Genomic DNA, 14,992 nt, shown 5'->3' on the forward strand with positions numbered 1-14,992 from the left:
CTTCTCCGCCGCCCTCCCGGCTCCTGACTCTTCCTCCTCCCTCCCCTCCCGCCTTCCTCTCTCCTCTGCCGCATCCCAGAGATGCCCGTCCCTGGGAGCGCCTCTGCCTCCGACGCGCTTCTCCGCTTTGCCTGTAGCTCTTGGCTCCGCTCTGCAACTCTCCGGTTTCCATCGGAGTTGGGGAGGAGGGAGAGAGGGGAGGGAGAGAGGAGGGTGGGGAGGGGGGAAAGAAGGCCGGCCGGAGGAGCTGGCTTGCGGCCTCCTTCGCCAGAGTAAGCGGTCCTCCTTATTCCCCAAGCAGCCCGGAGCGCCAGCTTGCCAGCCCAGCCGCAGAGTGCCGCCGCCGCCGCGTGAGTATCGCAGATCCACGCGGGCTGGTGGGCTAGGGAGGCCGGGCGATGGGTTCCCAACTTGCCTGCTTAGAGCTGCAGTTTCTCCCGACTTTGCTGACACCACCTTGCTTTTGTTTTGGGACCGACACGATCCCAGAAGATCATCCGGGAGTTGGGAAATGCCTAGCGGGAGAAGATTTTGCTTTCTTTGGGATTGATTTTAATCCGAGCCACCCAAAAGCCTTGCCCAAAAAAATGCACTGGAAGAAAGAGCTGCTTTCTTGGGGAAATTGAAATAAAATTGGCCAAAGTTTGTGGCTTTTAAAAAAGAATGGCCTGATCTGGACACCACAAAGGGGCAGTGGGGGGGTCTGGATTCCAATTTTGAGTTAGTCTGGTTTTTAATTTGAGTATTCATTCTGATTTGTTCCACAATGGTGAGCCTAATTTGCTTGTGAGGTGTTTATACATCTTCCCATGAATTAGCCGTTCATCCCACACTTTTCCATGCATTTTCCCATCGCTTTCTCAGCCACCAAAAGTCTGGGTTGGTTGTTTTTTTAAAAGTGGATTTGCTGTTCCAGGGGAAGGGAGTGCTTGAATTGCGCAAACCTAGATTTCCTGGGGTGCTCTTGAAGCCTTCCTGCAAAATAACATACAGGATACACCCAGAGGAGCATCTGGTGAACATTATAGAATTTGAACTCGGGTCTCCTGGTCCTAAACAAACACTGTCTGCTAGGTCACTCTGACTGTTGGGAAGGTGTGGGAATGAGGGGCTTTGATTGCTGCAAGTGCCCCACAGGTTGGAAAGAAAGTCAACCATTCTGGACTGATATTCACCATTATATCTCACGCACATCATATGCAAAAGTTATTGCTACTTGCAATCCACAGGTAGGAGACTAATACTAAAAGTCAGTAGTGAAACTTGGTTTTTGCTGAATGCTTAAAAGGGCCTTGTGCCCTTTATTCTCAGTAATCACTGCAACATTCCTGCTAAGTGGGCCTGTTTTATTAACCCCGTTTTGCAATCCGGTGTAGATCAGACAGACCAGTAGAGATCCTAGAGCCGTAAAGATAGAACTATATGCCAATGGCTCATTTTTCTGCCTATATTAGTGCGGTTGCATGTCACCCCAATCTGAGCTATGCGAGATTCCCGGGGCACCAGGAATTACCCAGCGTTTGGTTTCCTCAGAATGAGGAACAGCAGAGACATTTATCTTTATGATATATTTACACATATATACAACCTGAGCCTGGGTGTGTGGGGTGTTAGGGGGAGGGCAGTACCTTTGCTGGGGGGTACCCCACCCTGCACTCAGCTCTCACCTGTGGTTCCTAGAAGCTGTGAGCATGCGACATTAGCCACACCCTGGGAATGGCTTTGGCTGGCTAGCTAAACCACGTGAGGGTACCTGATGGGTCTCAAACCCTCTGTGAGTTAGGGACTTCCCCTGCATGCAAAGACAGGCTCTGGCAGATTGAGCAGACAAGACCAATAGTCTCTTGAGAAATGGTCAAGAAAGTGGTTTCTACACATGCTTTAGGGGGAAGGGGCAGATGGGGCTCGTCAACCCAGGAACATAGCACATCTAGCAGATGGAAAACTCTGGTCCTCCACTGCCTTGCTGGATATATTTGGAAGAAGAACACTACCCAAATCCGGAGACCCTAAGACAGTTGGATGCTGCCTTCTGGCAACTCCTGCAGCCAAGCTGGTGCCAAACATCTTGCTCTGCTTTCCTGTGGACCCCACCAATGATGCCAAGAGTCTTGTTGTCTGGGCAGTTCAGGACCTCTGTACACACTGCCCAGGCTTGCACCCCAAGGAGGTCACTTCAGTGCTGATAATGCAGCAGTTTGACTTCACCCACACACCCTGGCTAGTCATAGCAGAGATTAAGAAATACAGGGACTAGGCTCCCCAAAGAATATCCTTCTTTTTTCTCTTCTTTGGTGATCACTTGTAGCCGAGTAAGATTGTCTTCCATGAACACGGTCTTAACAGTGAGTCTGTAAGTGACTGTGGAGGCCAATTCTGGATGTCCTTCCACACTGGGGACATAGGTTCCCGGATGGGAGTGGGTCATAGTGAGGGTTTGCCAAACGTGCCTTCCTCTTAGCATATTTCTCCCTTTCATCCTGAGTCTGAGCGTGTTCAAAGTCCACAGCACCTTTGGTAAAGGCTGTTCTCCAATTGGAGCACTCACAGGCCAGTGTTTCCCAATTGTTGGTGTTTATACTACATTTTTAGGGGACATGGGTGGCGCTGTGGGTTAAACCACAGAGCCTAGGACTTGCCGATCAGAAGGTCGGCGGTTCGAATCCCCACGACGGGGTGAGCTCCCGTTGCTTGGTCCCAGCTCCTGCCAACCTAGCAGTTCGAAAGCACATCAAAGTGCAAGTAGATAAATAGGTACCGCTCCGGCGGGAAGGTAAACGGCATTTCCGTGCACTGCTCTGGTTCGCCAGAAGCGGCTTAGTCATGCTGGCCACATGACCCGGAAGCTGTACGCCAGCTCCCTCGGCCAGTAAAGCGAGATGAGCACCGCAACCCCAGGTCACGACTGGACCTAAGGGTCCCTTTACCTTTATACTGCATTTTTAAAGATGTGCCTTTAAACCTCTTTTGTTGACCACCAGCATTACGCTTTCCATTTTTAAGTTCGGGATAGAGTAGTTGCTTTGGAAGACAATATTCAATATGACCAGTCTTCAGCCAGTTTATGTTGAAGAATCGTTGCTTCAGCACTCACCCCACTACACCCCCAATCCTCACCAGGCTCAGGCAATGCTGAAAGAATGTAAAGCATTGAGATTTTGGATGGGTTCGCTGCATTCCAGTCCCGTTAGCTATAGCTAAATCCCAAAGCTGAAACTTATAGGAGCTCTGAAGACAACCTGGACTCTTGCAAAAAGTGGCAAAAGATGGCAGGGGCAGGAGGGAGAGGGGAAGAAAAGAGAAAGGAAAGGAGAAGTAGATGAGCAAATTGTCAGAACAGGCTGGCTGGCAGGCAGAAGGAGGACAAAACCAGGACAAAAGTTCACAGGCTGATTCTGTGGTCTGTCGTTGCGTGCCCGGCTGGCTCCTGGCATCAGTCGGGCCTCTAGAGGACTAGCCTCTTGGGAGGCTCTGGCTTCTTTTCTCTGATTCCATGGGAGGCGAAAGGAGCGTGACATCCTAGGCGGTTGCTTAAAAGCCAGTTGACATTTCCTCCTCTCTCTGTCTCTCTTCCTGCTGCCCCCATCGCTCACCGCAAAATACACAAAATGCAGCTTAGGAAAGCCAGAGAATTCTGAGCCATCTGAAGCTCCCAACTGTTCCAAGGGAATCATATGCATTAATGGATTTAGGTTGCACAATTGCTAGTCTTACAGTTGGATTAGGGTGTGGAGGTTCCCTGGGAGATCAACCATGGGGGTGGGTGTCTAAGAGGCAATACTCTGCTCTGGTTTTGCTGGAGTTCTTCTAACTTTTCACGAAACGGTTGCTGCGATTAATTTCTGCGGGGAGAGGTGGAATGCTAACCTGAATAAAAACCAGTTGGACCTGGAATCTTAGCTGCAGGTCTGTGGGATGAGGGGGTGAGATAAAGGCACTCTGCACATGCTCAGTGGCACAATCTTTCAAATTAAACCAGTCGGAAAGTTGCGTGAATTAAACAAAGAAGAACCATGTATACCACCTTGTGTTCCTTGGAGGTGGGATAGCAATATAATAAATACTCTGACTGACTAAAACTCTGGAAATCTAATGCACCAGGGAACAACATAAAATCATAGGGAGCTGCCTTAGACTGAGTCACACCCTTGATCCATCAAGCTCTGTACTATCTACACAGATTGGCCGTGGTTCTCCAGGGTTTCCCTACCTTGGAAATGCAAGGATTGAACCCCAGAGACGTTCTGCATGCAGAGCAGGTGCTCTCCCACTGAGCTGGAGCCCTTCCCCTGCTCAGTCTAGTCTAGGCCAAGCATTCTAGCTTAGTTCTTTCCAGCTGCACTTCTTCCTATTTGCAGTGATTTTTTTTTTTGTTTTAACTGTGTGGGAGAACATAAAAAGAGCCCAGCTACTGGGTCTGACCAAAGGCCCATCTACATAGCCCAGCATCCTCACAGAGACCAATCAGAAGACGGTGGGGAACCCGTAAGCAGGATCCGAGTGCAACAGCACTCCCCCCCCCCTTGTGATTCCCAGGAACTGCTATTCAGAGGCTACTGAATACCAAACCAGTCATACTGCAGACAGTACATAGGCATCACAACTAGTAGCTACTGGTAGTCTTGAATTTGTCTTTCAAAGCCATCCAGTTGGCAACTATCACTGCCTCTTCTGGAGAGGGAAAAAAATCAATAGTTTAACTATGTTAGCTGGCAAACTTCAGAAGGCTGGGGAAAGCAGAGGTGGTCTCAGCTGATGGGCAGGTTTATATGGAGCAAAGCAGCCCTTAAAGCATCCCAGGGCCAGATTTAATAGGCCTAGTTATTTAGGGCAAGTAGGAATTTCATGCAGGTGACCATTCAAGGAAGGTTTAGTAAACTTTGTCTTTGTGGGCATAAACGCATTGGATTAGGTAAGCTATTTTTAAAAAAAATATTTGTGGACCTATTTGCAAAAAAACACTTCCCCGAGACCCTGTGGAGGTATCTGACAAACTCCTCTCTCTGTAGACCACCCCAGAAATGGAGCACGCCGTCTACTTCTTCCTCTTCCTGCTTACATTGACCACAGACTCTGTCCAGATTGAGGACAATAAGATTCCCAGCCTTTGCGCTGGGCACCCCGGAATTCCAGGCACCCCCGGGATCCATGGTAACCAAGGCCTGCCAGGCAGAGATGGGCGTGACGGGCGTGACGGAGCAGCAGGGATGCCGGGAGAAAAGGGCGAAGTTGGTCAGCCAGGTAAGGGCACCTCTGCCTTTGGAGGATCTCAAAGGGCTTCCTGGTGCCTGAAGGAAAACTTTTGGTCTTTAGATGCAGATGAGGCAGGTTAGGAGAGCACTATTATTCCCAGGTCCATTTCTATCATGCTAAGCAATCTAATTCTGCAGAAGCCCTGAAGTGGATAATTCCAGCATTATTGTCTCACAATGTATTGGGGGAAGGAGTCCTCTGTGTTGAGTTATCAACTCCATAGAGCAGGGCCAGCCTGTCTGGTGACCCATTTTTCTCTGTGTGGACAGCCAGCTGGCTTTCAGAGCTATGCAAGCCCCAACCATCAGCAGCTGGGCACGGCTAAAATGGCCGCACAAGACAAATGGGGAGGCCTGGCGGAAGTAATAAGGCCTGTGGACTGAAAGTTCCTCAGCCCTCTGAGGGAAACGAGGTCATTTAAATTAAAACCCAAACTTCTAACCATTGTAGTCGCCACAAGCAAGACGAGGGGATAGCTGGTGTTTTGCTTTCTACTGAGTTCTCTCTTTTCTGTCAATTAATTTTTATTGCTTTTCAAAAAAAATCAACAAATTAACATTAAATTAATTTAAATTTAATACAAATTTGAAAGTTGACTTCCCACCCCGCTATCTTGATGTTTCTCTTCCTTCCCTTACTTGCTGCTCAATGTTACATAATTTCCTAATTCCATTTCAAGAGAAGAGTAAGATAAAAAAGAAAAAAAAGTTAGCAAAGGATGCCAGCGAAGAACTTCCAATTTCCCATCTGCCGGTAACAGAAAATGTGTGTGTCTGTGTGTGTGTACACACAAAAAAAATACATACACACATATAGTGGTACCTCTGTTTTTGAACGTCTCCGTTGTCGAACATTTCAGTTTTCGAACGCTGTAAACCCAGAAGTAAATGCTTCATTTTTCAAACACGCCTTGGAAGTCACACCGGAAATGCAGCTTCCGTATTGAATATTCCGTATTGAGTTTTCCATATTGAGTTTTCCGTTTTGAGGCTTCCATACTGACTTTTCGGTTTTCAAACATTTCAGAACTCGAACGGTCTTCTGGAACGGATTATGTTCGAAAACCGAGGTACCACTGTATATAAAATCACCCTCAGTCCATGCAAAAGATAATAATATTTAAAACCTTCAGTCCATGCAAACATCCATCTTCTCCACTTTCTGTTAAGCAATTTCTTTAAAGTCAGGGTGCCTCAGAATCATTTGTTCCTTTTCCCTACGAAAAGTCCAAGACGGGTTCCATAATTATTAATAAACGTTAGCCATCTGTTTCTTTTAATTTCACCTCTACTAATTCCTGCCACCATCACTCCATATTGCAGAGTACTAAATTCTTCCACCCATATCCGCGTTAAAGCCTCTATGTGGCGAAAACACATCAGATCCATATTCCATTCTCAAACATTTCCTAACACTGTCCTTGGTTGTTGTTTCATTCCATAAAGGAGCAGTGGGCCCCACAGGGGAAAGAGGCAGCCCTGGCCTCAATGGGTTTCCCGGAGAGAAAGGGGCGCCTGGGGAGTGCGCAGTGGCCCCCCGCTCAGCCTTCAGCGCCAAGCGCTCCGAGTCTCGCAGCCCTCCCTTGGCTGACCAGCCGATCGTCTTCGACGTGGTTCTGGTCAACGAGCAGGGACATTACGACGGCAACACGGGGAAGTTCCTCTGCGAGATTCCGGGACTGTACTACTTCGCCGTCCATGCCACCGTCTACCGCATGAGCCTCCAGTTTGACATTATGAAGAATGGCAAGTCGGTGGCCTCCTTCTTCCAGTTCTACGGCAACTGGCCCAAGCCCACATCGCTGTCCGGTGGCACCCTGGTGCGGCTGGAGCCGGAGGATGAAGTCTGGGTGCAGGTAGGGGTAGGGGACTACCTTGGCTTCTACTCCAGCATCAAGACAGATAGCACTTTCACAGGATTCCTGGTCTACTCCTACTGGCAAAACTCTCCCGTCTTTGCCTGAGAGACGACTCACCCCTCTCCACCACGCGATTTGCGGAGGACTCCCTTTCTTGGCTCTGCCACAGCTGTCGTCCGTGGGGATACCTGTGGCCCTTCTTAACCCGAGGGGTGTGGCACCCCTTTAGCTAATGCCTGTAAAAGGGTTTTAGGTTCTTCCCAGAAGGTGTCTGACAAACCCTCAGGCCACGGTCGGGATAGCTGTGCAGCAGAGAAGCTAAGTGACCTTTGTAGCTCACTAGCAAACAGTGTACTCCTTGCGGAGTAGATTTACTTTCTATATCTATACACATACATACTTAGGGCTGTGCCCCGCTTGCTTCACTTGCCAGCCCCACCTACCCCTTTGGTAACCACCCTGCCCCACATCAGATGTCAAATGACAACATGGCTTTTAGAAGACATCTGAAGGCAGCCCTGTAGAGGGAAGTTTTTAATGTCTGATGTTTTGTTGTGTTTTTATATTTTGCTGGAAGCTGCCCAGAATGGCTGGGGAAACCCAGTCAGAAGGGTGGCATGTTAATACAGTAGTACCTCGGGTTAAGAACTTAATTCGTTCTGGAGGTCTGTTCTTAACCTGAAACTGTTCTTAACCTGAAGCACCACTTTAGCTAATGGGGCCTCCTGCTGCTGCCATGCCGCTGGAGCACGATTTCTGTTCTCATCCTGAAGCAAAGTTCTTTACCTGAGGTAATATTTCTGGGTTAGCGGAGTCTGTAACCTGAAGCGTATGTAACCCGAGGTACTACTGTAATAAAATTATCATTGTTGTTATTATTATCTGACCAACCACCCTCCCATTACACCCCCTTGTTCTCCCCTTACAGCTCGCCTGAACCTCCACACCTTTTTAAAGGAGGAGGGAGGCACAGTTGACTGAACGGCACTATGAAGCGCCTCTCTTTCCTCTGTCAAACCTCACAGCAGGCATGTTTGACGGAGGTCAGCCAGGAGCCATTCAAGAGCTTGCCTGGGCTACCCTGTCATTTCTTGTGCTGCAGCTGACGTGGCCATCTGTCGGCAGTCCTGTGAACTGCAAAGCATGACATTCAGTCCTTTTGTTTGTTTATAGGGAGACAGGCCACACTTTCCCACAGTTCCTCAGAAGCAGTCCAACTGGAAGGGGCTGATGTGTTTCTGCAGCTCCTCCTCTCCCTGTCAAAGGGGAAGGAGGGTCCAGAGCAAGATCGCTAGGATCAAACCCCTATTAAACCATGAAATCAATCTTAACTCGTATATGGCATTTAGGGCGGGTGGTATCTGGTTTTCAAAATCGCAGCTAAACCTCATGATATACCAGCGGAGCTGGCAGAGTTAGCAGGGGCTGCAGGAATCAAGAGAAGCATTGGCTGGCTTCATGATTTCCCCCACATTGTGATTTTTGCATAGCACACGCACACACACACACATACACACACATTTTGATTCCCGATATATTCCCAGGTCAAAAATCATGAAACCAATATCGCAATGTGGACTTCAAACCGGTTTTGAGCGATATATTGATATCACCTAGCCCTAATGGCACTGCAGAGACAAATTAGAGTAATCGCACAAATGAAAAATGCCACAGACGGAATTATTTAAAAACAACAGTACAGTGGTCCCTCTGGTTAAGAGCGCTTCAGGTTATGAACACTTCAGGTTACAAGCTCCGTTAACCCGGAAGTAGCTGCTCCTGGTTGCAAACTTTGCCCCAGGATGTAAATGGAAATCACGTGCCAGAGGCACGCGCACAGCAAGAGGCCCCATTAGTGAAAGCACGCCTCAGGATAAGAACGGTTTCAGCTTAAGAACAGACCTCCGGAACGAATTAAGTTTGTAACCAGAGGTACCACTGTAACAGTGTGAATGGGTCATTTCCCACATTATCTTCTTAATAGGGTAGCACATGCACAGAAGCCTTCCTGCCCTCTCTTGCTATGGCAGCCTGTAGTGGCTGTTAGAAGGTTCCAACAGCCGCTACAGGCAGCCACAGATCCAGAGTCTTCTTGTGCAACATTCCCAGCAATGAAAGGGGCCCATCACTGCTCACTCATTTATTTTTAACCTAAGAAGGACTGGAAATCAAGGCTCTGGCTGTGTTGTTTTCCATCTGGTAGGAAAAGAGCCTCTTTCCTATTGGGTAGCCTAGGGCAAGATAAAGGTTGCAAGCTGACTGCTCTGCTCACAGCCCAACTGCAGAGAATATATATCAGAAAGGGTGCACAAATTCTCATTCATGGACCAAGCAGCAATAAAAAGTTTAGCGTAGATGTTATAGACGTGTGGCATGAGTTATCCACTAGGGGGCTCCCTGAGCCCAAAGTTTAAAAAGTTTGCTGGCCAAGTTAATTAACCCTAGAATGGATTTTGTTTGTAAGATTGTTTCACGCATGATATTTCTTCTTTCTGACATGGAAATTTGAGTCTGTTAGTCTATTATTCCTGTATGCAAAGGATGTGTATATGTATATATTCACTCTTTTGTTCTCAGTCTTCCAAAGTGTTTTAAATATAATGAAAAGATTTGGGTGCTGTTTTATATCTCTGTATGGCGGGGTGAGTATCAGTGTTTGGAGAGATCTTTTTTACTGGTAGAAAGTATTTTGGAGGGAGGTGTTGCAATGTTTTTCCCAACTCCTGCTCCTCAACATTTTACAGCAGCCCAATAAAGACAAAATAAGTGGGTGACATCCCGCATTAAACAGAGTTAAAGAGAGGAAAACTTCATCTGTTTCAATTCTTGTATACTAGAAATTAAAGAACCTATTGATTCATTCCCTGTTTTTGAACTGACGAATTCATCAATTTAACCTCTAAGCCAGATTGCATATAGTTATTCCTTCAACATGGACCTTTCTTTGGATGTTGGAGGCTGTATAAGGGATTTTAAAAGGTACCATAAAGACATAGTCAGGTATTTTAAACGATTTCCACTGTTGTGCTATAGCGATCCTGGCAGCATCCGTGTCAAAAGTTCATTTTGGTGAAATGTCTTCATAGTGCCTGTCCATGTATTTAGTAGGAATAATTGGGTAGTTATTTGAATATGTGTTTTAATAATCTTTGAAATCTCCTAATAAATTTCATTCCAGAATGACGCAACCTGTGGGCATTCCCACCAGAGATGGGGAAAAGTTCATTTATTCCCTCAACCTGCCTGATGAATGGTTTATTGGAATTTGGGATAGTTGAATGGGTATGTGATACTGTCGTTGATAAATACACTAACTCAATGCAAATAGGCCAATGCTCAACAGGACCCAATATCCTGATGACCAACTTCCTGTAATACTTCTTCTGAATCTGGGCTGGGGAAACTGCAGCCAATGGTGTATGTGCAGCCCTCAGCCTAATTTGACGAGGTGCAGCCTATTGCAGAAGCCCTGGATGGACTTGCTGCGTAGCTCAAGACTCTTAATCCCAGGGTTGTGGATTTGAGTCCCAGTTGGGTGAAAGATTCCTGCACTGCAGGGGGTTGTACTAGATGACCCTCATGGACCCCTCCAACTCTGCAGTTCTATGATTCTGTGTCTGGGGGGCAGGGAGCAAGGCAGCCCGAGTTCTGTGGTTATCTACAAGTGACCCCCAAACCCATTTATCCGTGCCAAGTGTTGCCCACAGAAAGCAATGTGTGCGGATAGTCACAGCTCAGCCTTTCCTACAGGGCTGTGACAGGGACTGGGGCCGGTCAGCTTGCCTTCTCTGGTCCCAGATTCTCCAGTGTGAGAACAGTGACCCAATTTGGAAGAAAGGTCCTTTATTTTTAGCACGGGGAAGGAAGCACGCTTTCTGCATTCTTGCCCAAAATAGGCCTTGTTGCACTCATTTTCCCTAATGTCTCTGGACTGCTCCCAGCTGCAGAACTTTCCCAGTGTCCAAGCAAGCTGCAAACATCCTGGTCTCACCTGGAGTCTCCAAGGACACTGGAAAGAAGGAATCTTGTCGGTTTCCGCCAGCATCTGTGTCCAGGTGGTACCAAAGCAATTTCTGTCAAGCTCTTTGCCAAGCTAAGCCAGGAGGTTTGATTTAATTGGACTTTTTTGCTGGGGCAGGGTTTTTACAAGGCCATTTACACAGGACTTGGTTTGGGGCTGAGGGATAGATATATAGGGGAACACAAATAATTCTACCAAAAGCAGATCTTAGAGAGGAATGGGAGATGTGGAGCTTCAGGCTGACCTGGAGCGATCTCAGTTTTTACCAGCGCTGACCCCGACCTCCCTCTCAGGGAAAGCATCGCCCGGGTCAACGCTGACGACAGACATCTGTTGCAAATGACGCTTGGGCTGTAAAGCCAGAGCCCCAGGCTGTGTCAGCCATGTAACAAAGACACGCTGTGTCCTGCATCTTGCAATGGGACTGCAGCAGCATCATGAGCCAATATTTTCCTGTTTTCCCCACTCAGCTGTGAAGAGGGCTGTGGGATCTGGAGCAAAAGGAGGATGTCCAGTTTCATAGCTTCCCTGGATTTTGTTTATTTTTTATGGGAACAATTGCTGGGGGGACGGGGACAATGGCCCGCTTTAATTGTGCAAACCTACATTTCCTGACATGCACTTGAATGCCTCCTGCAAAATACTGGTAGCATCCTATGCTTTGCTTGGCAGCTGCCCAGGGTCTTAGTAATAAGAATCTTAAAAAGAGCTTGCTAGGTCAGGCCAATGGCCCATCTAGTGCAGCATCCTCTTCTCAACCAATGGGAAACCCTCAATGTGACCTGAGGGCAACAGTAGCAGTGTCCCCACTTGAAATTCCCAGCAACTGGCATTCAGAGATATCCTGCCTCCAAGAGTGGAGGTAGAAGCTAGCCATTGTAGCTAGTCAGATGGTCTGTCCATCTGGTGCAGGTGGCGCTGTGGTCTAAACCACTGAGCCTCTTGGGCTTGCTGATCAGAAGGTTGGCAGTTCGAATCTCCGCGACAGAGTGAGCTCCCGTTGCTCTGGCCCAGCTCCTGCCAACCTAGCAGTTCGAAAGCATGCCGGTGCAAGTAGATAAATAGGTACCACTGCAGTGGGAAGGTAAATGACGTTTCCATGCGCTCCGGTCTCCATCACAGTGTTCCATTGCGCCAGTAGCGGTTTAGTCACGCTGCCCACAGGATCCGGAAAGCTATCTGTGGACAAACACCGGCTCCCTTGGCCTGAAAGCGAGATGAGCACCGCAACCCCAAAGTCGCTTTTGACTGGACATAACCATCCAGCGATCCTTTATCTTTACCTTTTTACGTGTCCTCTCACCTGCTGCCTGGAGGTGCCACGTAAGATCTTGCCACCCCACTGTCTCAAACTGATGGGGAGAGGGATAGCATTAAGTCTACAGATCATGCAGAATGAGGTTGAGAGAAACTCAGTCTCCCAAGCAAAAGTAAACTGCCTCTGTCCTTATCTCTGCTCGTAGCCATTGATAGTCCTCCACGCTCCATGTATATTTATCCTAACTTCTTGTGGAGCTGAATTTCGCAAGATAATGAAGCACTCAATAAAATGCACTTCCTTTTCATCTTTCTCAGGCATGCCAACAATCCATTTCCTTTGATGATGGCGGGTTGTACTGCTCCTTTTATGTGAGAGAAAGAGAATAATCTCTTTCTGTTCTTTCCTCTTTGTCACTTGCAACGATTTTGGAAATGACTTCTCAAGCCCTCTCTCCAAATGGAGAACATTCAGGGATGTTTGTTTCATACCCACCCCCGCCCCCCAATCCCTCACCCTGGTGCCCAAGCTTCTTTCCTAGAAGGAGATTAAATTATTGCTGACTGAATGTTTTGATTTGATCTGTTTTTCCTAAGCGGAGATGTTCGCCCAGCAACTAAGTGAATCCACCGATCAATGCCTGGCCTGGCTTTGCTCTGCGAAGGACACTTTCTCTATTGTTATTTTTTCTCGCTTCACAACCATTTCTCTTGCGGTTGTGACTGGTATAGTCTTCTTTCCACCCAAGATTCACTTGCCTAACGCTGCTTACTCTGCATACAAAAGGGTTTCAAGAGCTAATTGACCCAGTTATTGCAACAGGGATTACATATATCTGCCCCAATACCGTAATGAGCACAAATCACCATGAATGCACAATTGACAACCAAGATGGTGACGGGTCTGGAAGCCAAGCCTGATGAGGAACAGTTGAAGGAGCTGGGTATGTTTAGCATGGAGATGGGAAGACTGAGAGATAATATGATAGCCATCTTCAAATATCTGAAGGGCTGTCACATGGGAGATGTAGCAATCTTGTTTTCTCCTGCTCTGGAGGGTAGGACTCGAACCAACAGAGTCAAGTTACAAGAAAGGAGATTCCGACTAAACTTCAGGAAGAACTTTATTATATTATTATTATTATTATTATTATTATTATTAATTAAATTTGTATACTGCCCTATACCCACAGGTCTCAGTGCAGTTCACAACACAAAAACACAGTATAAAAACACAAAATAGATAATCAAAATATAAACAAGAATAACCCAATAAACCACCCACCTCAACACATTTTAAAAGGGCATTGGATGTTAATTAGCCAAAGGCCTGGTTAAAGAGGAATGTTTTTGCCTGGTGCCTAAAGGTGCATAATGAAGGCACCAGCCAAACCTCCCTGGGGAGAGCATGGGGAGCCACTACAGAAAAGGCCACCTTCTGAACCTCAGATGGAGGAGGCATGCAAAAGAAAGGCCTCAGAAGCTGATATCAGGGTTCAAAGGTTCATATGGAAAGAGGCTTTCTCACAGAAACAGCTATTCTATTCTTCTAAAAAAAGGACACAGGGAGGTCCCTAAATAAAAAATTTCTTTTCCTGAAAAAGTTCACCAACCTTGGTAAAGGTAAAAGGTAAAGGACCCCTGGATGGTTAAGTCCAGTTGAATTCAACTATGTGGTGCAGCACTCATCTCTCTTTTCAGGCAGAGGGAGCCAGCGTTTGTTCACACAGTGGCGTAGCGTGGGGAGTGCAGGGGGGGCCGGCCGCACCGGGCGCAACATCTGGGGGTTAGGGTTAGGGGGCGCAAATCCACGGGTTAGGGGGCGCAAATTACTTGCCTTGCCCCGGGTGCTGACAACCCACGCTACGCCACTGTGTTCACAGACAGCTTTCCGGGTCATGTGGCCAGCATGACTAAACTGTTTCTGGCGCAACGGAACGCCGTGATGGAAGCCAGAGTGCATGGAAATGCCGTTTACCTTCCCTCCACAGCAGTACCTATTTATCTACTTGCACTGGCGTGCTTTTGAACTGCTAGGTGGGCAGGAGCTGGGACAGAGCAACAGGAGCTCACCTCCATCACAGGGATTCGAACCGCCAACCTTCCGATCGGCAAGCCCAAGAGGCTCCGTGGTTTAGACCACAACCCCACCTGCGTCAGTCTAATGACCAAACAACATAAAAGAAAAATCAGCAGACTGCACTTAGATGGGTGCAGACGTTGGCTTTGAGCTGCATATGGCTGCCCTAAGCCCCTGCCCTTGTCTCCTTTTCCCCAGCCTTGGAGGCCACTACAGCCTTAGCAGAAGCACAAGGAAGCTAAGCCGTATGTTTACACCCGTGTGCTGCTTTGCAAATGACTTTGACTCCTTGCCTTAAGCCTAATGGCTCAGCTGACTGATGTCTGGCTGCATACAGGCTCATTAACTCATTTCCTAGCTAGTGGTTGGATTGGGGGTCCGCTTAATTTATACATAAGAGGGACACCTGGGGGGAAGCCCCAGCCAGTCCATAGGGAATCCTTCTCTGCCGTCCATCTCCAACTGGCTAGCGGGGGGGGGGGGGCGGAATTAACAGGGGAAATCACCGTCCTCGTTAAAGTTG

General features: G+C 47.7%; 1 protein-coding gene across 2 annotated transcripts; it reads left to right on the forward strand.

The window, feature by feature from the left end:
• Positions 1–105: 105 nt before the first annotated feature.
• On the forward strand, positions 106–10,299 carry C1QTNF5 (C1q and TNF related 5). 2 transcript variants are annotated; one of them, XM_083589106.1, is made up of 3 exons: positions 106–350; positions 5,010–5,241; positions 6,699–10,299. In XM_083589106.1, the coding sequence occupies exons 2-3, from the start codon at positions 5,022–5,024 to the stop codon at positions 7,214–7,216; spliced, it is 738 nt and encodes a 245-aa protein (XP_083445232.1). In that variant the 5' UTR covers positions 106–350; positions 5,010–5,021; the 3' UTR covers positions 7,217–10,299. The 2 variants fall into 2 exon arrangements, with proteins under 2 accessions (XP_083445232.1, XP_083445231.1); XM_083589105.1 differs by having other exon boundaries at positions 234–354; positions 5,020–5,241.
• Positions 10,300–14,992: the final 4,693 nt, after the last annotated feature.

This window comes from Podarcis filfolensis, assembly GCF_964270895.1.
Source record: "Podarcis filfolensis genome assembly, chromosome: 15".
Classification (NCBI taxonomy): Eukaryota; Metazoa; Chordata; class Lepidosauria; order Squamata; family Lacertidae; genus Podarcis; species Podarcis filfolensis.

Coding starts and splice junctions, on each gene's coding strand:
- C1QTNF5 (XM_083589106.1), top strand. CDS start 5,022: ATGGAGCACGCCGTCTACTTCTTCCTCTTCCTGCTTACATTGACCACA. Junction 5,242..6,698: donor GGGCGAAGTTGGTCAGCCAG/GTAAGGGCACCT, acceptor CATTCCATAAAG/GAGCAGTGGGCCCCACAGGG.